Here is a 22,691-nt window from a genome sequence, read left to right on the forward strand (position 1 = left end):
CACATGCTAATTTTAGATCTACCTGACACAAGAGCAAGGAAATTTGTTTCTTTAAAAAGAAAAAATGCTCTGAGACGTCTAATTTTCAATTAGGATGCACTAAGTAAACAAGGTTGTTTAATGAATAATAAAAACCTTCAAGATGGACTGACTTGAATGGCTTGAAAACTCCGAAGATTCATCTTTAATATCATCTTGTCGTCTTTGGACAAGGCGGGAAGCTCGCTGTTTGTACAGCTGATGTATTGCTGATTCAAGTTCATTAATCAGTGGCACCTGTAAAAATACAACACACTCCGTAACACCAAACTCCTCAGCTGCTTATATATTTGAGGGTTCCATATTATTTCCGGATTTCTGAAAAAGTACCCTCTGGACAGAATAATCATGAACTCTCAATGAAACACAAATAGTAATTCAGTTTTATGATTTCTGGGAAACACCACTTCTTCTTTTATTCCGTATATGGAGCTATAATGTCCAGTGCCTAGTTATTGGAGCAAAAGTTTGGTTAGGTTAAACACTTTAACATTAGTAAAGAGAGCGAGTAAAGAATTGTCAGAAATTTTAGTGCTTCTTTTAGAATAAAGTACTTGAAAGTCCTTTTTAAAAGTCCATTTTTAACTTTCTAGCAGCATGATCTCCCTTGCCAATTTCTGTAGTTTAAAATAAACCATTATTGCCGTGTAATACCAAAAGATGCAATGGCACCTTTATGGCTTTATTACACATTTAAAACGTGAACTGCATTCATTCACATTAATTAATATGGTGAATAAAATTTCTAGCTACCACTAACCTGTCTAAAATCAATCTATCTAAAACTCAGAAAGTTCTTCTCTTCCTATCAAATGTTTAAATTTCTCCATATTTGTAAGTAAAATAACAAAATTCTTTGCATAAATTGTCAGTTTACAAAGTCAACAAATTTTTCCAGGTTAATAGCCACAGCTAAGCATTCACTTGGTTCATATGGAATACAAAAAGCTTACGGAATGAGACCTAACTTAAAAGGAAAAACCAGAAAATGTTCTCTTTATAAATACCTATGCTATAACCAAATGCTATGAAACTCTCACAAACGCTAACAACCACTACACATACCTGAGGAAACCAGAAATTCTAGTTTCCTGATGGTTAGTGCAAATGAAAAAACACATTAGAGTTTGGGAACACTGGCACCAAGTGTTATAGCAGCGTCCTGAACTGAACAGACTGTAAATGGAAAATAAAAAAAGGCAGGTGGAATACAAAGATGTCTGTAATAAAAGCAATTTTATACACTTGCATGATCCCATTGCAAAAGCAGCCAATGTTCACAGAAAGGTCAAACTGATGGAGTTATTTTATTCTTTAATATGCCACACCATGGGCAACAATGTCCCCAAATCTGCACTGATTTATCTTGGTGATATGAGCTGAGCCCACAGACTCTAAAATTAACTAGAATCGATTTTTGAAGCAATTACTGTCATATTATTGTGACTTACACGTACCTACCCCCTCATTTTTTCAAACTGTGCAGGACTAAAGACAAATGTACCTATGCATTCCTTTAGTCCTGGAGATTATTAACACTCCTCTACTATAAGAGCTGCACGCCTGAGGTTGCATCAGACAGAACCTTAATTACTCAATTTATAGTTAAAATTCCGATAACGTGATTTTCCTGTTTAGGTAATTAAAATGCCTTTTAACAAAGCCCAGAGAAAATTCTACTGAGAATAAAAGCCCTAAAACACATTTTCGGCTCTCATTCATGTTTCTTAACAATACTAATTTATCTCAAGAGTGCACCATGACAATTTCTTTACCCTCTCCAAACTGGAAATTGTTATTGACTATCATTATTTCAAGGCCAAATTTAAGACAAAGAACACAGAAGGAAGATGACTGCAGAAAAACAAAACAATGTAAAGTTAAAATAATCTGCAAAATAATTAAAAATCTAAGTTCAAAACCACTTGAACTTTTATAACAAAAGAGAAAAAAACAAAAGAGTGTTTCTATTTTGATGGTCTTACCCTGAAACAATATTTTTATAGTATAACTGGAATGAATATTCAAATCTATCCAATTATTCCTCAGTATTTCCAAAATGACAACTTATGACATTATTAACTCAGCAGCAGACTCAATAAAATCAAATGCATATGAAACTGTCAAAATGAAATACTCATCTTTAAAAGGGAATTATCTACTTCTCTTTTAATTAAACTGTAGTCACTATATAATAGATACGTTTAAGATCTGCTCCATAAACATTTATCTAAGTGACTCTGTAAAAACCTATCAGCACAGTCTGAGGGATACTTCCCTAGGAACAGGGTAATCAAGGAGAGATAAAGTACACTAAGTGTTTTTAAAATAGTAAGCAATTGAAAACTATATGAACTAGATATTCTACTAGTCTCTTTAACTCTCAAGAATGGTACAATCTAGTTGATCATATTACTGTCGATATTTTTTAAGAGTTCAGTTTGCAATTACAAGCGTGTAAGTTTACTCAAGTAAGTTCCAAAGCAAAGACCCAGATACTTCAAGAAAAAGCTCCACGGGGACAAATCTCACTTACAAAGTATGGTTTAAGACAGAGATCCTTTCTCTAGTCACAAAAGGTTATTAGACCTGCTCTCGGCACCATGTCCCCCGGGCTCATACGGGCTTTATTAGTAGGAAGGACACAACTGCCAGGTCCGACATTTATGTCCACTTCTCTTGACTCCAGCCCCTCTGCAGTCAAACCTATGTTTCTTTCTCACCCCTGTATTTGTCACCCTAAGCCACAGATCTGCCACAAGGGATATCATAGCTTAGAATGTAGCTGCTTCTCCAGAAATCAGGTGATAAGGACAAGAACATGAATCCTTCAGAGAAGACTTGGTGGATCTGACAGACTGGCTGGAACCATTAAGATCCATTTGGAAGACACAGTTTGGCACTGTTCTTTAGCCAGCCTTTGGCCTTAAGATACTGAAGTAATCAACGGAGATAATAAAAAGTTAAAATACCGTATGCTTACCGATTCTATGCTAATTCATATGGCCAAGAATAACAGAAAATGTGCCTTCTAATCCTGTATCACTTGCAAGTTTATAGAGACAGGATATTCAAAAGCACCATGATTTTACTTTTTTTTAAAGAAAAGGCTGTGAAGTCCACAGATGCCTATAAACCAATGCATCAAACAATAACATTTATCTTAAAGAAAAATCAATTAAAAGGCTGTTTGAGAAAAGGATTCCGCGGGCAGCTAACAAAAAATGCAAACAAATGGTACAATAGGATGCAAATAATTGTGCCAACTGACTGTCATACTAAAAAAAATGAACTTGGAAGAAATGAGACCTTAACAGAAATTATGGCCAATGAATGGTTTCTGAAATGGATAAAGCACAGGCTTATTTAGATGAAAGCTATTAGCAGCAATGGCAATCAACTTTATCTAGGGTAAAAAAAAGCTAATAAAATATTACAACTTTATGCATATTTGGAATTACTTGTAGAAACAGTTTAAAGGCAAGTTTAGATCTGAACCATAAAAAAGAAAATTTCATGAGTCCCTTATATTTTAATAATTCAGGACAGGCCAATAATCTACCATTAAATTAAGGCAGGATTTGCCAAAGTCTTATTTAAATATGCTTTGAATTATCTTTTTTTGTTTTCTACAAGGCACTAGATTACCCCAAGATAGAAGGTTGTTAATGAAGTGGAGAAAATGAAGCATGACTTTTCATCACTTCTAAAGTTGAATTCAGTGGATATTTTCTGAGAAATACAGAAATCTAGACCTCCTTAATTTTGCCTTATTCAAAGAGATTAATATTTTTGCATTCTTACCTTTTCACTGAAACACTCAAGCAAGTCTTGGACATACCCTCGCATTTCTTGCAAAAATTTATACCGTTCACCAATACCCCCAGAAGACCCTTCTAATCTTTCAATAGCCCTGGTGGAGTCCACTCGGCTTTGCAGATGTTTCTCATGCTGCTGTCGATTTGTTTTGTGCAGTTCTTTCATGGAGTCCAACCTTAAGAACAGAAAAGGATAAATATAACACATTTACATCTGAAAGTCTATGCTGTCAGGACTCTTGCAATATTTATAATAATGCATTTAGTTCCACTATTAGAATATAAAAATGCTTGGAGTGGATCTTTTCATCTGTACTGCTCTTTTCCTCAAAAAAACGGCAGTTTACAGACTTCACATAAAGTTATTTGGTGGGCTAACCAAAATCTCACTGTTTTGTTTTTCCCCCCATATCTTGACTACACTTTTTCAGAGTCCAAGAGGTGCAAACTGTCTTCAACAAGATCACGGAGTGGTATTTTTAAAAACTTTTCGAGGCTTCCACAGAAGTAATCCAAGAAGGTAGCAGAACAAAGTATGAAGTCATCTTCTGTTTAGCTTTTGAAGACAGGCCAGTGAATCTTCTTTGCCGATATTCTGCATCTGCTACCCCAGACTACATGTTGCCTGAGGGAACGGAAAGCTAGAGGACAGGTCTTTAAGAAGTTGATCTGCCCTACCTGTCTTTAAGCTGTTTCTTTACCAAATCAATAGTAACGGGAGTCATCTCATTACTGGGAGTTTTGAAAGGGACTGTATTATCTGTTTTTTGAGATTTGGCATCGGATGATCCGTAGGCTGTGTAACTATAAGGAATGCCATAGGATGAACCGTAAGGCATTGTCTGGTAAGTGTTCTGGTAGTACATGTTCACTTCAGTGGGCTGACTTGCTTGAACCTAGAAAAGAAATGGGATGTGTATTAAAACTAGTTGCTGAAACTATGAAAAGAAAAATCCCATGCCTTTAGTGTTAAACAAACAAACAAAAAAACCACTAACAATAAAAACTATACCCATTTTCCAAATAGTATGTAACTAAAATAAGTAATTGCAGAGCTCCTCAAAATCAGATAAAAGTAGGGCTGGATTCATTTCTAATTCCTATGCGATTACTGGATTCATTTCTAGTAACTTTCGGGAAAACAATAACAAAGAAGTTTAGAGTTAGGGACATTAAATTGTGTCAAAACACGAGCAACAAAAAAAATTTTATGTGGTATTTCCACTGTACTACTTACTTCTATAAAATAAATTGTTACAACTATCGAGGAAGATATTTTTCATCTACAATAAGATTTTTGCATTCCTGAGAAATCCATCTTCTACAAAATAATTTTTTTTTTTTTTTTTTTTTTTTGGCGGTACGCGGGCCTCTCACTGCTGCGGCCCCTCCCGTTGCGGAGCACAGGCTCCAGACGCGCAGGCTCAGTGGCCATGGCTCAGGGGCCCAGCCGCTCCGCGGCACGTGGGATCTTCCCGGACCGGGGCACGAACCCGTGTCCCCTGCATCGGCAGGCAGGCTCTCAACCACTGCGCCACCAGGGAAGCCCCAAAATAATTTTTAAAGTCAGAAAAAAATGAGCTCTATAGGAAAGAAACACCTTATCTATACAGTGGTTTCCAAACTTTAGGAGCAACAGAATCACCCAGAGGACTTGTTAAACAGATGGCAGGGCCCCACCCCCAGGGTTTCTCATTCACTAGGTCTCACTCGCGAGGGTGAGAATTTGCATTTCTAACAAGCTTCCATACGATGCTGATGCTGCCGGCTGAAGGACCAGTTAGAGAAACAGTTACCTAAGAAACCAGAAATTCTTCCATCATTTGGATGGTAAAAGGCAAAATATAATATAGTTTCTTCTAACAGCTTACTGGATACATAACTTTATATAATTTTCCTCATTATGTTACTTGAATGAATGACAAAGGATCAGTTCAATGTGCAATATGTTTTTACTTTAACAAAATAAGCTAAAATTTTTTTTAATTTCTTTTTTTTTAATTTTTGAAGTTTAATTCTTTGGTTCTTACCTGAGGGATATTAATTCCTTTTCTTATCTGCTCCTGTTCCCATCGGCTGAGCTCTTCATCTTGTTCTCCAGTTACTAAAGCATCATCATCACTCCCCTCAATGCCTATAGCCATAAGCAGCAAAGTAAATAATTCCAAAAAAAAACAGCGAGGGAAGAGATGCTACCATGATATTTCACAAAAATCGAGCAAAACTATTGGCATTAACTCAATCTTACTAAAGTTAAAATGTCTATTATGATCTCTCCTGCATTTGATACTTCTGCTTTTGCTTGTTTTAACACACAGCATACCTTAAGCAAAAGGCAGTATCAATGTAACAATTAAAACCTCAGATGGGTTTCCTAACCTCTGAAAACCTAATGCCTCCTAAGAATGAAGAGCCAATTACATATATTTATGTATGTTACGTGCTTAGCACAATACTGGTCACACAGTGCTCAACAAACACTAGCTACCAAAATCATGCTACACTTTTCAAAAACTTCCAATAAGACACTTACACCCAAGCAAGAACAGTTCTCTACCATTAAACATAGTTAAATAAGTATAGGTACTTTTTATTTGATGGTAGTATCAAATTATATTTAATAGCAATGAAACAGGCTTACTGTCCCATTAAATCAAGTTACCTATTTCCTCCGCAATTTTCTGTCTTTGTGATTTTTCTTTCACAGAAAAAACTATCCGGCGTTTCTCATCATCGTCTTCGTCGTCACTGGCATCATTCTCATCTTCTCTAACAAGGCGGCCTTTACCAGGCTCACTATCGTGAGGAGTGAAATCTCCCAATTCCCGGGCCATCTGACGCTTTTTCCTTGCAGCGTGTATAAAAGCTGCATCTGGAATTTCTCCTGGAAACAAATGGTGAGGATTATAAACTATGCAATATTAGGGAATAAAGTTTCTATTTTCTTGAAAATATGAAAGATAAGTGAATCTCGTCAAGACAACCTTGTCACAGTGATGTTCTAATGTTATCTGCTGGCATCCCCGGCCCCCTTCCCAAACTGTGCCTGCAAAACAACTGATTTATTTTTACTTTAGTGTAAATGAAAGTAAAAGTCGCTAGGGAAACTAAGAAATATGTATAATGGCAATATGTACAGGAAGGGGGGGAAGGGAAAATCCACCAAAGCAGTTTTATTTTAATGGTATATTTTTTCATTTTTAAGAAGTAAACGAAAGCAATAAAATCACATTTATTACTAAACCAGAAAACAAATAAAAACAAAAAAGGTATACAATCTTACACCCTAAAAAACACTATTAGATTTATAGTATATTTCTCTTGCAAATAGTTTTCAGTTGACCTGTAAGCACACTGAATATATAATTCTGTATCTAATTTTTTCTTCATATTAAAACATAAGCTTTTTCCCATGTTGTTTTGCATAAACATAATTTTTAGTGGTTTACAACATTCACTCAATAAAGCATAATCTACTACATAATCAAATTAATTGACATTTTCACCTACAGTAAAAATTAATGCCTTGCTACTCTTCAAATTGTTATTTAAACAACTATATAATATCCCATCATGTAAATGCACCTTAACTTACTAAGCCATTCCTCTCCTGCTAGACATTTTCTAAATGTTGCTCATTGCAAATAACGTTGCAATAAAAACATTATTTCCTTGGATAAATTTCTCGCTATGGAATTACAGGGTCAAAGACTAAGAACATTTGAAATCTACTGATTCATACTGTCCAACTGCTTCCCATATAGACTGTACCAATTAGAATGCTACTAGAACTATATACATAACTTTTCACAACTTTACAAACCCAGAGTAAGAATTTTATTTTTTTTAAATTTATTATTATTTTTTGGCCTCCCTGCGCAGCCTGTGGGATATTAGTTCCCCGACCAGGGATTGAACCCCGGCCCACAGCAGTGAAAGCGCTAGGGAATTCCCACAGAATAAGTATTTTTAGATTTTATAATGAATTAAATGGTTACTCTTCATAATTTAAATTTGGCTACTAAGCAATTTATTTATTCAAAAGCTGATTAGCCAGTGAATATATCTACAAATTATTTCCATAAAAAAGTTAAAGAAAAAAAAAGTGTGAACATAAAACTAGCAGCAATTTTGCCTTTGGTAGCAGTTCTTAAAAATGTTAAAATCTTAATCTGAAATACATAAAAAAAGGACTTTAGTACCATTTACTTGAAGCCCTACATTTGCTTTGATAATAAAACTGCCTGTCTGAGAATGAACTTGGAAAGTTGGGAAGTTTCTCGTTTTCTTACTTTCTGTATTTGCAAAATGAAACAACCTGGCTTCAAAGAGGGATGTCATAAGAAACACCACTTTGCTAACTCCTTCCTAACGACCATCTTTACAGACAGCTCATTCTTGAGGGCTTACTTCAGTTCTAAGGAGAATTTGCAAGTACACACCTGGACGGAGAACATTCAAAGAAGATAAAGCATTTGAAAAGGCTCCGGCAGCCTTTGGCTTTTCTTCCTCCTTCTCGCTTTCCATATCCATTTCATCTTCCCCGTGTTCACTGATGATAACTCCATCTTCTTGACTGGTGTCCTTAACATGACCTGTTTTGTCCAAAGGAGGTTCGCCTACATTTTTGAAAAAAGTAATAAAATATATCTAAAACAAGATCCATAAATTAAGGAGTCACTTCTAATGCAATTATGGGCTCAATTCATTAAAGCTTGAACTATTTTAATTGTTTATAAAAAACTAAAACCACTGATGTGTGAAAATGAATAATCACAATAAACACAATTGGGAGGTAACAACAATACAGGGGACGCAGGGATGCATGAGGCCTGCCCAATCGCTACCTTTAATTTTTTTTTTTTTTTTTTTTTTTGCGGTACGCGGGTCTCTCACTGTTGTGGCCTCTCCCGTTGTGGAGCACAGGCTCCAGACGCGCAGGCTCAGCGGCCATGGCTGACGGGGCCCAGCCGCTCCGCGGCACGTGGGATCCTCCCGGACCGGGGCACGAACCCGGGTCCCCTGCATCGGCAGGCAGACTCTCAACCACTGCGCCACCAGGGAAGCTCGCTACCTTTAATTTTATCAAAATTTTACTAGTTTATCAACTAACTGTTTCTCCCTCTAAACTCTCATAGGTAACTGTTCAAACCTCTTGGAAGCATTATTTCACTTTACATGTCAGTATTTCGTTAAACTCTAAGCCCACTTGAGGCAGCTTTCTATCAAGAACAAAGATTACAGACCAGATAAGCCTCTCTGTAATGAACACTTTACGGGGTATCATCTTAGTTCACAGCCATTTGTCACCCATCATCTGAAGGGTCGAGACCCAAAAGTCACATTTACACTGTGTAAGCCCCTGACCCCATTGCCATGAATGAGCGTTTAAGAGTGGGTGTGTGACTAAACTTGATTTTTCTGGCAATCTGGAATTGGGACACAGAGACAAGTCAGAGACTAGGTGGCACTAAAAACCACATGCAAACTAGGAAGGGAGTTGCGGAGTAGCCGTACTTGGCCACGTGGACAGAGGAGAGAGCGCTCTAGTTCTCAGGCCATTCCCGAGGCCAGTTTCAAGACTGTTACAGTGGTTTACTTCACACCAAACGGTTTACTTTACTTATAACTAAATAGTCCTATTACACCCTTCCCAGGCAAAGCTCAGAAAATCAGTGTTTTTCACCTTGAAGTACTGAACCTGGCAATGCACACAAGAGGCACCATGAATATAATGGAAGAGTAAAACAAAAGTTCATTCTAAATATGAAAGATAAACTTCTGTTGTTTCCCTAGCATGCTCCCCTCCCTCCCCAAAACTGCTTCAAAAGTTCTTAGCTCTTCTCAAACCATATTCTACTTCCCTAAAGAAGAGTGCTGGGGATAATGACTCCCCCCACCCCCCAGCTTTACTGAGAAGATTTAGGTCATTCTGCTTTAAGGCTCTTTAGTTTTTTAAATTTACCATCCTACCTCGTTAGCCACAGACTCCCTCTGAAGTGACTTCTAAGGCTATGAGATTTTCAAACTCAGTTTAATCAGATGTATAAAGATAGATATAGTCAAGAACTACCCATTTCCTTCTGCTCTCAATCTACACTACCTCAATGGCTTTTATAGACAAAACAGAACTACAAGAAGGTTTACTAGATCAGATATGCCCAGATAAAGATTTCTGCAGACTTCAAAAGATTCAGTGTTTCAATAAGTTGATAAGTATTTGCTTGTGACTGAGCAAATACAAGTCCAAAACATGGCTGACAGGTGAATTTTTGTGACTTGGTCATATATTATCCTTTCAGACAGCTTTATAAAAAGAGATGCTAACTAACCTTTTCTAGGCTCCTCTTGTGCCTCAATTTCTTTGACTGCTACTTTAAGAAACTTGCTGTCACAAATATTCTCTCTACTTTGAATGATTTCTTCTTTTAGGTTTGCAGCTGTTTTATTTATAAGTATACATTTAACACAAGGAAATAAACACTGATACATGGAAGTCTAGTTAATAGTAGTGTAACTATGTATCATTTGGATGATTACATGATTTTAAACAACAAACTACACTGAAAAATTAATGCGATAAAATTCTTGGTCATAATATTATTAAGAATATATAAACTGAAATTATGATTGCTCCAAATTTGAAAATGGAAGTGAACTCATTTGGACAGAGTCAGAGTTTAACATAATCTGAAAGGAGGTGGGGGTCAGGCTCTCCCTCTCCTTTCTTCTGTCTACAAAGACACACAGGCTTCTCTTTAGCAAAAGAACTTCTACTTGATCCCAATTGTTTCTCTACCGTCCTTTCCTTCTCCCTCTGCCAAACTTCCCAAAGCAGCAGTGCAGACCTGCTACCCACCCCTTCCTCACCAATTTCCATGCCTCAATCCTGGCAAACAGCCTTTGATTTCTCCCATTCCAAGCTCACCAACTAACCCAAAGGCTGCAGCCACAGCTAATTCATACAGTATCACTGAGCAATTTAGTAAAAGATGTTCCTTCCTCCAAACAGGCACAGAGCTTGGCAAGTAAACTAGCCTCTTTTGCCAGATGCCCTCCTCCGGAAAAGAACACAGCAACCCTGCCAATAGCCCTTCCTCAGCCCTTACTTTTCCTGACCTTTCTGATACTATTTCACACAACTGACAGTCATCATCTTGAAACTTTCCTATCTTTTCTCCTTTGGACTTTATGATTCTTTTTATCTCTTCAGTAAACCCTCTTCTCTATGTGTATGCTTATTACAGGTAGAAGTCTTTGGTCCTCAGGAATTTTTCCTTTATGCTACTCCCTCATCAACTCCATTTACTCTGGTTTTAATGATCACCTCAATGAGCACCATACCTAAATCTACATCTCCAAATCTTCACTGGCCATTTCCACTCAAATTCAAGTTTAAAGGTAAACTCATTATTTTAGGAATATCACAAAAGTAGACTGATACGACCCTTGTTTTCAAGTTAATGCACCTCTGCCTGTCTAAGGAGGGCTGGGGTAGGAAAAGCCTGGGATTGTGATTTGATGAATGAGAAGAGCTACAGAGCGCCATCACTTCAGAGATGACGACCTATATAACACAGAGGCTCCACCTTTGGGGAGGACATTAATTGAGTTATTGGGTGAGTAGGAAATCCGTTATATGAAAGTAGAAGATAGAAGAGGTCACAGAAGGTGGCTTCAAAAACCTTGTACTTGCTTCAATTTCTTAACCCAACAGTAAATGGTCCTTTCTCAGTTCTCACTTTTCCTGACCTTCCTTGTTCGATTTCATCGTACACAGTTGGTTCTCAAGAGATCTGGAAAATATGAAGCAGCTTCCTAGAGTCAAAAATAATCAGTTCCCCTAAAAACCCTCCTCCTCCCACCTGCATTCCCTATTTCTGTATATCATACATAATTATTATCTCAGTCACCTGGCACAAAAGCTCAAATCTGACTATTTCTTTTAAATCCAATAGCTGACTCATACCTTAGGTCTACCAATTCTTCCCTTGCAATACTTCTCAAATCATCTTTTACGATTTCTTTTCCCACACCCACAGCAAACATTTTTAACTCATCCACAATTTCCCACTGAGTCAGGAAAAGCCTCCGTCTTGCTCAGCTGAGACCTTTTTAAACCCACTACTAATGGATTAAAGCTGGCCCTTGCATTTCAACTGCTTTAAGCCTCCGATCTCTCCCTGTGCCAATCCATGCTGCATGCTAACACCAGGTTAAGATTTCAAAAGGCATTCATCATGTCGGCATCTTGCAGGCCGCTGAAACAGCAACCCTAAATCCCTTACTAGATAGTAAACATCCTTCACATTCTGTCAGCAACGTGCCTTTCACCCTAAACCTCCGCTTCCTCCACAAATCGTCTACTTTGGCCTGTCAGGCATACTTGCTCTTTTCCAAAACAGCCTAGGTCACATTAATCTTTAATATCCCCATACCTCCCCTAGCCTTTGGTATTTAAATTATCAAAAAGCCGGCTTCAAATTCCACTTTATCTAGGAAGCATTCCTTCACCCACCTCTAAAAAAAAATGTAGTTAAACTTCACCGGACACTTTGCCAAATACTGGGTCCAGTTATACATTTAAGTGATGCTGTCTCCAAAATAAGATTGCAAATTTGAGATATAAGGACATACTTTTCCACATTAAGCATATAGCGGAGAACTGGGAAATAATAATTCTACCTTTAATTCCATAAAATAAAAATACTTCCCTAAAGCACTTGCAGTGAGAATAACTCATATTAGCATATTATAATGGAACCACTTTCCTAAGGACAAATAACTGCTTAAAAATTTTAACTTAGATTGTGAGAGGACATGAGAGATGTCTGTACAACGCAGGCAGGGGCCACACACTGAGGAGTCTTCATCTGTGTAGCTGATGAGGCTGCTGAATGGGAGTATTGTCAACATTAGACTTAGGGCATTCCTAAAAGTTCTCTAAGAATTAAACCAACTGTGTAAATAACACCAAAGGAATCGAAAGCTTGTCTCTACAAAATACAAGTACGGGAATTTGCACAGTACTCCTTCAAATAGGAATAAACCTGTATCTCAGGTTTAAGTGCAAAACCTCCCTTCTCTGTTCAACAGCAATTGGAACACTAGTAGGAAAATTGGGAGACAATTTAGTCATTGCAGCAGAAACATTCCTGTGGCAACAGTTCTGTCTTTTTAAAAAATGCATTTACAATGCAATTGTCTTATAATTAAACAAAAGAACTGTATCGTTACTCAATTTGTACCCCTGACAACGACAAAGTCAACTGAACAAGTTCACTATATATACCAAATCCATTCAAACCCTGTGAGAAACAGTTTCATTTTGTCATTTCAAAAGAATCATATTCGTTTGGTACTTACTGTCAGCTGATGAGTTGATTTCTGTCTTAATCTTCGATTTTTCAAGATCTTCTTTATATTCTTTCTTAAGCAATTTTACTATCTTTTTGCTATAACTTGATTTCTTCACTTTGAAAACTTCTTCACTTTCTTAAAAAAAGAAATTAAACGAAGTCTGTAGTAACCATTTTCAGACAGTGTTTTCCATTCTAACTTGCAAATTCTTCCAAATACATACTCATACACGCCAAATCATTACATAACTTGAAATTATTTCAAATCTGTAATAGGTTCTCAAAAACTGAGTCAACTTCATAGGTTAATCTGGAATAATGCCAATTTGAGACTTTTTAAAAGGCAAAACACATGTAACTGCAAAAAATTGTCCTGTGTCCTACTGTCTTCCTTGAATCATCTATTGCAGGAGGAAGAAAAAGTCATCGAAAAAGCACCTGATTATCATATTATTAAGGTATCCGAAACAAAACATCCAAAATCAAAAGGTGCTAGTTTACAGAGCTGTCAACTCCGAGTAACTCTATATTCATCACAAACTGACATACTGTTATTTCAAGACTAAGCTGAGAGCTAATCACTTTTCAAAAATAAGTTTTGATGACGTATCCATCATCCTTGATTTGAAAATTTTAAAAGTCAAACGCAAACACTTTGCCAAATTGTCCCTGTATCATTAAAAACAAAAATGTGGCTGTATTCCTCTCAAACTTAAGATAAAAAACAACAGGAAAGCCAAAGAGAAACTGCCTATTACTGGAAACAAGAAAGCATCCCGCGCCGAGATGCTTCATAACATGGACTTAATTGGGTTATATAAACACACACTCAACAATTCGGGAGGTAAAACGGTTTAAGATTTAAGGCTCATTTACGATCAGAAATCTAAATCCACTGCAGCCTGGCCCCTCACACCAGACTGGATAAACTGCCCTGAAATACCATTACACTGCCTCTCTTCATTGTCCAAATGTCAATGCGAGGAAGGCCGCACATCTGTACCCCTGTTTACTTTTATGGGTAAACTGAGGCTCCGCGATCGCAAGGGACTGGCCCCAGGTGACTCAGAACCAGAGCTTCAACTCCGGGCGTCTGTTCCCAGACCGAGTACTCCTTACACACCCGGCCTTCCAGATCAAGGATGTCTAACCAGGACGAGAACGGCAAAAGGGGTGGGCACGGTGACCTACAGAGGGCTCAGAGAACGTGCCAAGAGCAGTCTGGGGACCTGACTCGAGTTCTCCCTAAAACACACCCGCCAGTTAAAAGAAGCAGGACAGGGAACACTGAATTTCCACTTGAAAAACTCAGAATGACTGATCTGAGATCCAGGAATAGGAGATGCACGGGAGGACGATGAGAAGGAGGCGGTAGTTAAGAAAAGGCTGGTGGCGGCGCGGGAACACGTCCCCAGCCAGAGCAGAAGGCCGGAGGCGGGGACAGTGTGCAGCGGGTCGGGCGGGAAGGGGCTCCGTTGCCGGGGGCTGAGGCTGGGAGCCCAGGGAATGCGGGGACTCGAGGTGGATGCGCGGGGTAGGGATGTCGGGATCTGGGAGGTCGAAGCGCGAAGGTTACCTTCGTCCTCATCCTGGAAGCTGAGCAGGCTGGCCCGGGGCACCTCTTTGTTCTCTCGTGGCCTCTTGCGCGGCTTCAGCCCGTTGCCGGGCTCCGCGCCTCCCGGGAAGCAGCCCCCGGCTTCAATCCCGGGGCCCGAGGTCAGCGCGGAAGGCGGAGGCAGCCCCGGGCCCAGCAGCGGCTCCCCCCCGGGGGCCCTGTCGCCGCCGCCGGGGCCCGGCTCTTCGCCGGTGCCCGGCGGCGGCAGCAACGGCGGCGGCTCCTGCTCCTCATCGCGTTCTCGCTCCTCCTCCTCCGAGTCATTCCGCTTACGCACGTTCACTCGCCGGGCCTTTCGGAACATTCCCGCGGCCCGCACGTCTGTCTCCCACCGGCACTCACACCGCGGCCCCGGCAGCGCAGAACTCGCGAAGGCGCACGCGCGCTCCCCCCAAGCTTCAGCCGAGTCGCGTCTTCCCTCCAGCGACAGTGCACCCCTGAGCGCGCTTGCGCTCCCGCTCTCAGTACTTGGGGAGAACTCCGCGCCTCTCGCGAGAACATCAGCTGTTTGCACTGTCCTCTGTCGGCGTGGAGGATTATCGGCATGGAACTCTGAGACTTTGGTGCTATCCGACGGGTCACAAAGAGGATCATAGAGATTAGAGGACAGAGTAAACCCTGCTGTCCCTCAGCCCAGGGAGCTGCAGTGCGCCTTCTGCACTTACGTAGTCACGCGAGGAAACCTCCCGCCAAGCGCAGGGAGGGGCAAATAGAGAAGGAGGAGGAGGGGAGGGAGGAGGGGAGGGAGGAGGGGAGGGAGGAGGGGAGGGAGGAGGGGAGGGAGGAGGGGAGGGAGGAGGGGAGGGAGGAGGGGAGGGAGGAGGGGAGGGAGGAGGGGAGGGAGGAGGGGAGGAGCCAGGTTTGGCGAGGGAAAGTGCAATCCAGCGGGTAGGATGTTACTCTCGAGACTGCATTGAGGTGTGGTATGATAATTATAACTAACTCTACTGAGTAGCACTTCGTATTTCTACAGCTTTATGGCTATCGAGCACTTTCAAAAACACTGAATCTCATTTAGGATAAAATGTTCCTTGGCCTGATATTTTAGCCACCTTCCCTCTGTAACAACGAAAGCAAAAGTGTTTTTGGTGTTTTCGAAAGAATGCCAGGTTTGCTAGCAGTTCCGAAACCTGGCTGGTTTCAGAAACAAACGGAAGGAAAAATCGACTTGAGGGTTGGAGATGGTTGTGACACATTTCAGACTTGTGTCACACAGTAACAATCTTAACTGCCAAGGGCGGAACCGGGTATTTGAAGTGGAACTCACCTGCTTTCTCATTGTGCCACCAAATGTAGGGCCTTGCCCTTCACTTATGTGCATATATGCGAATTTTCTTGTCTCAAAATTCAAAAGGTAACAAGGGGCATTCATTCATATAGTGAAAAAAGCCCACCCATCTCTAGAAGCCTTCCAGTTTGCCGGCAATGTTAAAAGTTTCTTATGACCCTCCAGAGATATTCTATGAACATAAAAGATGTATATTTTATGAATTACCCTTTTTACACAATGTACAAACAGTGCATTTTTAGTCTAACATAAATTGGAGATCAGTTCATATCTGTTCATAAAACGTTGTCTCTTCTAATACCCACCTGCATAGTGATCCACGGTTAGACTGTACCATAATCTATTTAACCAGTCCCATTAAAAAATTGGTATTACGGTTATTTCCCGTCTTGCTGTAATAATCAATGCTGCAATGAAAAGCTTCGAAAAATGGTCACTAGTAGGATGAACTAGTAGTGGAATTGCTAGATCCAAAGATGTGCGTTTGTAATTTGGCTAATTCTAAGTTCTTTATAGCAGCTGTGCCAGTCTGTACTCCTACCAAAGTGCCTACTTGCCTACACCATCCTGTCAAAATTTCACTTGAGATTTAAGTTCCAAGTTGAAAAAGATCCCAAGCTCAAGAATTTCTATATCATACACATCTGCCTCTGGTTTTCTTTGATTGGATTGAGATCTGCCCACCCATCACTCACTTTTGGAAACTAGCAAGATGATCTAGGCTGAGAGCGTCCTCTGTAACATTTTCTTCCAGTTAATAGGGAATGTTAATAACATCTAGCTTCCATTCTACTCAAATTACTCTAAGTTCTTATATTCTGGCTATTCAGCATTGATTTAAGTTCTGATTCCAACAGTGTTTCATTGGTGAAATTGAACTCCAATTCCTATCACCGAAGATTCAAATTTTGCCTGGTCAGCCTCTAGACAGCAGCTCCAGAGCCAAGAGACAGATTTGCAGTAACTTGATTAGGGTAGAGGCAACAAAGACAAGGTCCGGAGGACTTAAGGACTATGTTAATATTTTGGCTTAAAACCTCAAAAAGATCTTCCACTGTACAAGTGGCGATTGAATATGGGTAGAGAGGAGACCACTGGTCGTTTTAGAGCAAGCTAACAAATGAAAAGACAACATGTATTTATAACTTTGACAATCAACCTATTCAGATAATTGAAGGGCAAAGTTAAACTCTTAGAAGTTATCTTGCTGCCAAAGCAAGCCAGAGGTCCTTCTAGAGGTTATAGACCCTGCGGAAATTAAATTCCTGAAACTGACTAGCTGCTTTAATTGCCTGTCATCCAGTATATTATCTGAAACTAATTATTTTATAAAATGCTCTGTGCTTTGAGTATTAAACTGACTAATTTGTTTATTGAATACAGTATGTCATCACTTTTTTTTTTTTTTTTGGCCATGCTGCATGGCACGTGGGATCTTAGTTCCTGCACCAGGGGTTGAACCCGAGCCTCCTGCAGTGGAAGCTCAGAGTCTTAACCACTGGACCTCTAGGGAAGTCCCAAGTGTGTCATCACTATTTAATGTTGGAGTGCTTTTAGTATCTGGGAAGACAAAGACTGCTTCCTAAGAACTCTTACATCCATCATTTTGTTTGAATCAATCAGTTCAGTGCTTTTTTAAAGTTATCTTTCCAAGCAATAATTCTGATTCATTTTTTTTCCACCAAATTGTGACTTTACATGGATTAACTGGCCCATAAATTCAAACAAAAAAGGCAAACCACTTTTGTTTGTTTTGTTTGCCAACTCAGACTCTATAGTCTGGAACGATAGTTACCAAATGCAGGTCTATGAACCTGTGAAGTTTTCCCTAGGCAGCTGCCAGATGAGAAGAGTAAGAACAGTCTGTTCATGTAGAGTAGCCAGATGTCCTTTCTTGGGGGGAAAAAATGGTCCTTTATTCAGAGATTGTCTTTCTCTTTCCATGTTAAGGTACTGAAATCTCTTTCCTTATATGAAATAATGATGATAGTATATGGTAGTGTGTTTGTTTGTTTGTTTTTCTGCGGTACGCGGGCCTCTCACTGCCGTGGACTCTCCCACCGCGGAGCACGGGCTTCGGACGCGCAGGCTCAGCGACCATGGCTCACGGGCCCAGCCGCTCCGCAGCATGTGGGATCTTCCCGGACCGGGGCATGAACCCGTGTACCCTGCATCGGCAGGCGGACTCTTAACCACTGCGCCACCAGGGAAGCCCTGTTTGTTTTTATACACTTATTTGGCAAACTAAAAGGTAGTGAAAGCTATGAGTCCTCCCAAATCGTTTATTTTATCTAAAAATTTTATTTGGCAGGCAAATAAGTAGTCTAAATAATAGTCTAATCTAATAGTCTATGAATCCCTGATCTACAGATTTTTCTTTTCTTCCTAAAACTATAACTCAATAATTCTGTTCTGGAAAAAAAAAAAAGCTGAAGAAATCATTTAATTATTTAATTAAATTATGTTAGCCCTTGCCTTGGCGCAGACAGCTGTGCATTAACTTAAAGTAAAATGTAAGTTTCATGGGGGAGGAGATTTTATGTTTTGTTCACTGCTAGCTTTAGGGTACCTACCATAGTGCCTGGCACACAGTAGGCAATAAATATTTGTTGACGGAATGGTACTAGACATTATCTGTGTATTTAATTAGTGATAAATGTTTTACCCTATGTTGATATAAATCAATATTTTCAACAGTTTACATCTCTTTATTCTCAAAACAAGATCACAAGACATTCGTTATAAGTTACTGGGTAGATTAGTTCTTAAAGTAGTTATAGATACCTCCCCTTCTGCCTTTGGGAACTGCCTCCTTTGGGAGAAAGGCACCCCACCCAGTGAAGGCTGGAAGACTGGTTACATTGTACTGATTAGGCAAAGGATAGGGACCTGATCCAAGGTAGGCCAATCAGGTTCTCCCAAGATTTTGCTCTTGAAACAGAGACAATGAGTCCCTGCTTGTGGCTGGACTTGCAGTGAACTCAGAAGCTGTAGGAAAGCCATCAATTACCATGTCAATTCAGGAGCTGAGAAAGCTAGTCTGTGTAGAAGGAGAGAAGGGTGAAGCAGATGTGCTAGAAAGCAGAAGAGGACAAAAAGAATAGCATATGGGATTCTTGTGCGTTTCCCGGTTCCTATTCTCAACTCTTCTTAAAGCAGGACTGCACTCCTGTCTGTGGGTTCCCTTAGATACCCCCAGAATCCTTAGAATAAATGTTTTTTGTTTTTTGCGGTACGCAGGCCTCTGACTGTTGTGGCCTCTCCCGTTGCAGAGCACAGGCTCCAGACGCGCAGGCTCAGCGGCCATGGCTCACGGGCCCAGCCGCTCCGCGGCATATGGGATCTTCCCGGACCGGGACACGAACCCGTATCCCTTGCATTGGCAGGCGGACTCTCAACCACTGCGCCACCAGGGAAGCCCCTTAGCTTTTAATTAATGGAAATAAACTTGAACTACTTTAAGCAAACATGCACACAAACAAAACATCATCAACGACAAAACAAAACAAAACAAAAAGACAGGGCTTCCCTGGTGGCGCAGTGGTTGAGAGTCCGCCTGCCAGTGCTAAGGGATACGGGTTCGTGCCCCGGTCCGGGAAGATCCCACATGCCGCGGAGCGGCTGGGCCCGTGAGCTATGGCCGCTGAGCCTGCGCGGCCAAAGCCCGTGCTCCGCAACGGGAGAGGCTACAACAGTCAGAGGCCCGCGTACCGCAAAAAAAAAAAAAAAAAAAAAAAAGCTAAGAACACTAGGACCAAAGAGTTCTAACGAAATAAACAAGAGTTATTTTAATTTTGTAGTAATGGTAATTTTATCCAACTTAATAACTCTTCAGTTATAGCTTTTGTTCAGAGAGATTTTCTTTCTTCCTTTATTTTTCTTTTTTAAAGATATTCATAGAGGTATGCTCACTGACATTTAAGCAGTGGGTTAAAGTGAGGAAAGCTCTTTACCTTGCAAATATATAGTTGTTGTAAGTAAAGAGAGACAGGTATCTCCATCCAGAGCAGGTAAATGGTCCTCTTAAAAATGTTAGAAAATTTCTATATTCTTTGTCTCAAACTGCATTTAGCCATTGTATCTAATTCAGTAAGATTATCTTTTCAGTCAAACCATGATTATTGATGGGATCCAGATTTAAAAGTCAGACTTTTAAAAGTTAAAAAAAATTTTTTTTTGCCATATTAGTATCCCCAGTGGAAAGCCACTCAACTTTTATAAATGTATTGGCAATTCAACTGTAATGGCTATTCCTTACATTTTCTGAAATGACAGTTTCTTCAACAAAAAGAAAGAAATTTCTCTTCATCGAAATTTAGAGTAACATAAAAGTAAACGATGTTTTATTTCCTTGCATGGAAATACTGAAGTTATTCAGTATTTTTAAAATACATCTTCTACTTAGACCGGGTAATTCTATTATCATCCATTCATTCAACAATACTTATTGAGCATCTGCTATGGTCTGGGCACTATGCTAGGCAATAGGAATCAATATGAACAAGGCAGATGTGTTGTTATAATGAACAAGAAAGGTGTGTTCTTTAGCCTTCTGGATCTTTAGTCAGGTGCTGAAGACAGATAATAAAACACGTAAAAAGCCAAAAATTTATTACAATTGCAGTTAATATTATGAAGTCAATAGGATATTATAATGCAAAAACCACAGATATAAAATCATAAATTTCAATTTGATTCATTTTTTTCCTTTGTGCCAATGGCCATTTAATTATTTTAAAAGATTTGTTTATTATTTACTTAATTTATTTTTGGCTGAATCAGGTCTTAGTTGCGGCACGCGGGATCTTTCGTTGAGGCGCGTGGGCTCTTCGTTGTAGTGCTCGGCCTTCTCTCTAGTTGTGGTGCACGGGTTCCAAAGCGCGTGGGCTCTGCAGTTTGCGGCACCCGGGCTCTAGTTGAGGTTCGTGAGCTTAGTTGCCCCGCAGCATGTAGGATCTTATTTCCCCAACCAGGGATCGAACCCTCGTCCCTGCATTGGCAGGTGGCTTCTTTACCACTGGACCACCAGGGAAGTCCCTGGCCGTTTAAATACCTTCATCATTAGTAAATATGGAAAGATTTCTGAGATTGTGCAGAGGATTTTCCTTCAAGATGATTACAATTAGTAGCTCCAGGATGTCTCTTTTAGTAAACTTTTCTTTGAATATTTCATGCAAAATGAGGAGCAGCTGAAATCATTTTATCTGTTTAGTATTTTATACCTTCTAGTGTTAAAATGTAAAAGAGGGGCTTCTCTGGTGGCACAGTGGTTGAGAGTCCGCCTGCCGATGCAGGGGACGCGGGTTCGTGCCCCGGTCCGGGAGGATCCCACATGTCGCGGAGCGGCCGGGCCCGTGAGCCATAGCCGCTGAGCCTGCGCGTCCGGAGCCTGTGCTCCACAACGGGAGAGGCCACAACAGTGAGAGGCCCGCGTACCGCAAAAAAAAAAAAAAGTAAAAGAGTATATAATTCATAATCATAGTACCTATATGATATTTATATTACATTCACAATGGACACTTTATGAATACATCTAAGAACTATACAACCAATGCAAAAGCAAAAATAGTGATGCCTCCTTTATGAGAGAACTCACTTAGCTCTGTTGGCTCAATATCATTTGTACAGTACTGTCTTTCCTTCTTGGGGAAAAAGTCAAAAGCAGATACGTTATTAAAGACAACAGAGTTGGGGACTTTCCTGACGCTCCAGTGGGTAAGACTCCACGCTCCCAATGCAGGGGGCCCGGGTTTGATCCCTGGTCAGTGAACTAGATCCCACATGCATGCCACAACTAAGAGTCCACATGTTGCAACTAAGAAGCCCACATGCTGCAACTAAAAACAAAAAGATCCTGCATGCCACAATGAAAATCCCGTGTTCCCCAACTACGACCTGGTGCAGCCAAAATAAATAAATTAAAAAAAAAGACAACAGGGCTTCCCTGGTGGCGCAGTGGTTGAGAGTCCGCCTGCCGATGCAGGGGACACGGGTTCGTGCCCCGGTCCGGGAAGATCCCACATGCCGCGGAGCGGCTGTGCCCGTGAGCCATGGCCGCTGAGCCTGCGCGTCCGGAGCTTGTGCTCCGCAACCGGAGAGGCCACAACAGTGAGAGGCCTGCATACCGCAAAAAAAAAAAAAAAAAAAAAAAAAGAGACAACAGAGTTATAAGTATCTCTTCTGGGTATAAAGACAAAAGAATGTTTTTTTTTTCTGTGTTATTTAGTTTTACTCTAGGGCAGCAAAACTATACAATAAATACACAGTAACATTATAGTATGATTACAGAGGGAAGCATCAAATCAAGCTTTGAATTTTATTTTTAATATTTATTTATTTATCTTTTGGCTGCATTGGGTCTTTGTTGCGGTGCACGGGCTTCTCATTGCGGTGGCTTCTCTTATTGCGGAGCACGGGCTCTAGGCACGTGGGCTCAGTAGTTGTGGCTCTCGGGCTCTAGAGCGCAGGCTCTAGTTGTGGCGTGCGGCCTTAGTTGCTCCGCGGCATGTGGGATCTTTCTGGACCAGGGCTCGAACCCGTATCCCCTGCATTGGCAGGCGGATTCTTAACCA

General features: G+C 40.3%; 1 protein-coding gene across 2 annotated transcripts in view; it reads right to left on the minus strand.

The window, feature by feature from the left end:
* The window catches only part of PAXBP1 (PAX3 and PAX7 binding protein 1), a 36,054-nt gene extending 20,652 nt beyond the window's left edge, over positions 1-15,402 (minus strand). Inside the window, exons 1-8 of one of the 2 annotated variants that reach the window (XM_004264518.3) lie at positions 14,793-15,382; positions 13,224-13,352; positions 8,300-8,476; positions 6,520-6,741; positions 5,888-5,991; positions 4,536-4,753; positions 3,844-4,033; positions 153-276 (exon numbers count right to left, since the gene is read on the minus strand). In XM_004264518.3, coding sequence (XP_004264566.1) covers positions 153-276; positions 3,844-4,033; positions 4,536-4,753; positions 5,888-5,991; positions 6,520-6,741; positions 8,300-8,476; positions 13,224-13,352; positions 14,793-15,135 — 1,507 coding nt within the window. In that variant the 5' untranslated portion in view covers positions 15,136-15,382. Of the gene's footprint in view, positions 1-152; positions 277-3,843; positions 4,034-4,535; positions 4,754-5,887; positions 5,992-6,519; positions 6,742-8,299; positions 8,477-13,223; positions 13,353-14,792 lie in introns of both variants that reach the window. The other variant, XM_033418208.2, reaches the window with a different exon arrangement.
* Between the last annotated feature and the right edge of the window lie 7,289 nt (positions 15,403-22,691).

This window comes from Orcinus orca, chromosome 5, assembly GCF_937001465.1.
Source record: "Orcinus orca chromosome 5, mOrcOrc1.1, whole genome shotgun sequence".
Classification (NCBI taxonomy): domain Eukaryota; kingdom Metazoa; phylum Chordata; class Mammalia; order Artiodactyla; family Delphinidae; genus Orcinus; species Orcinus orca.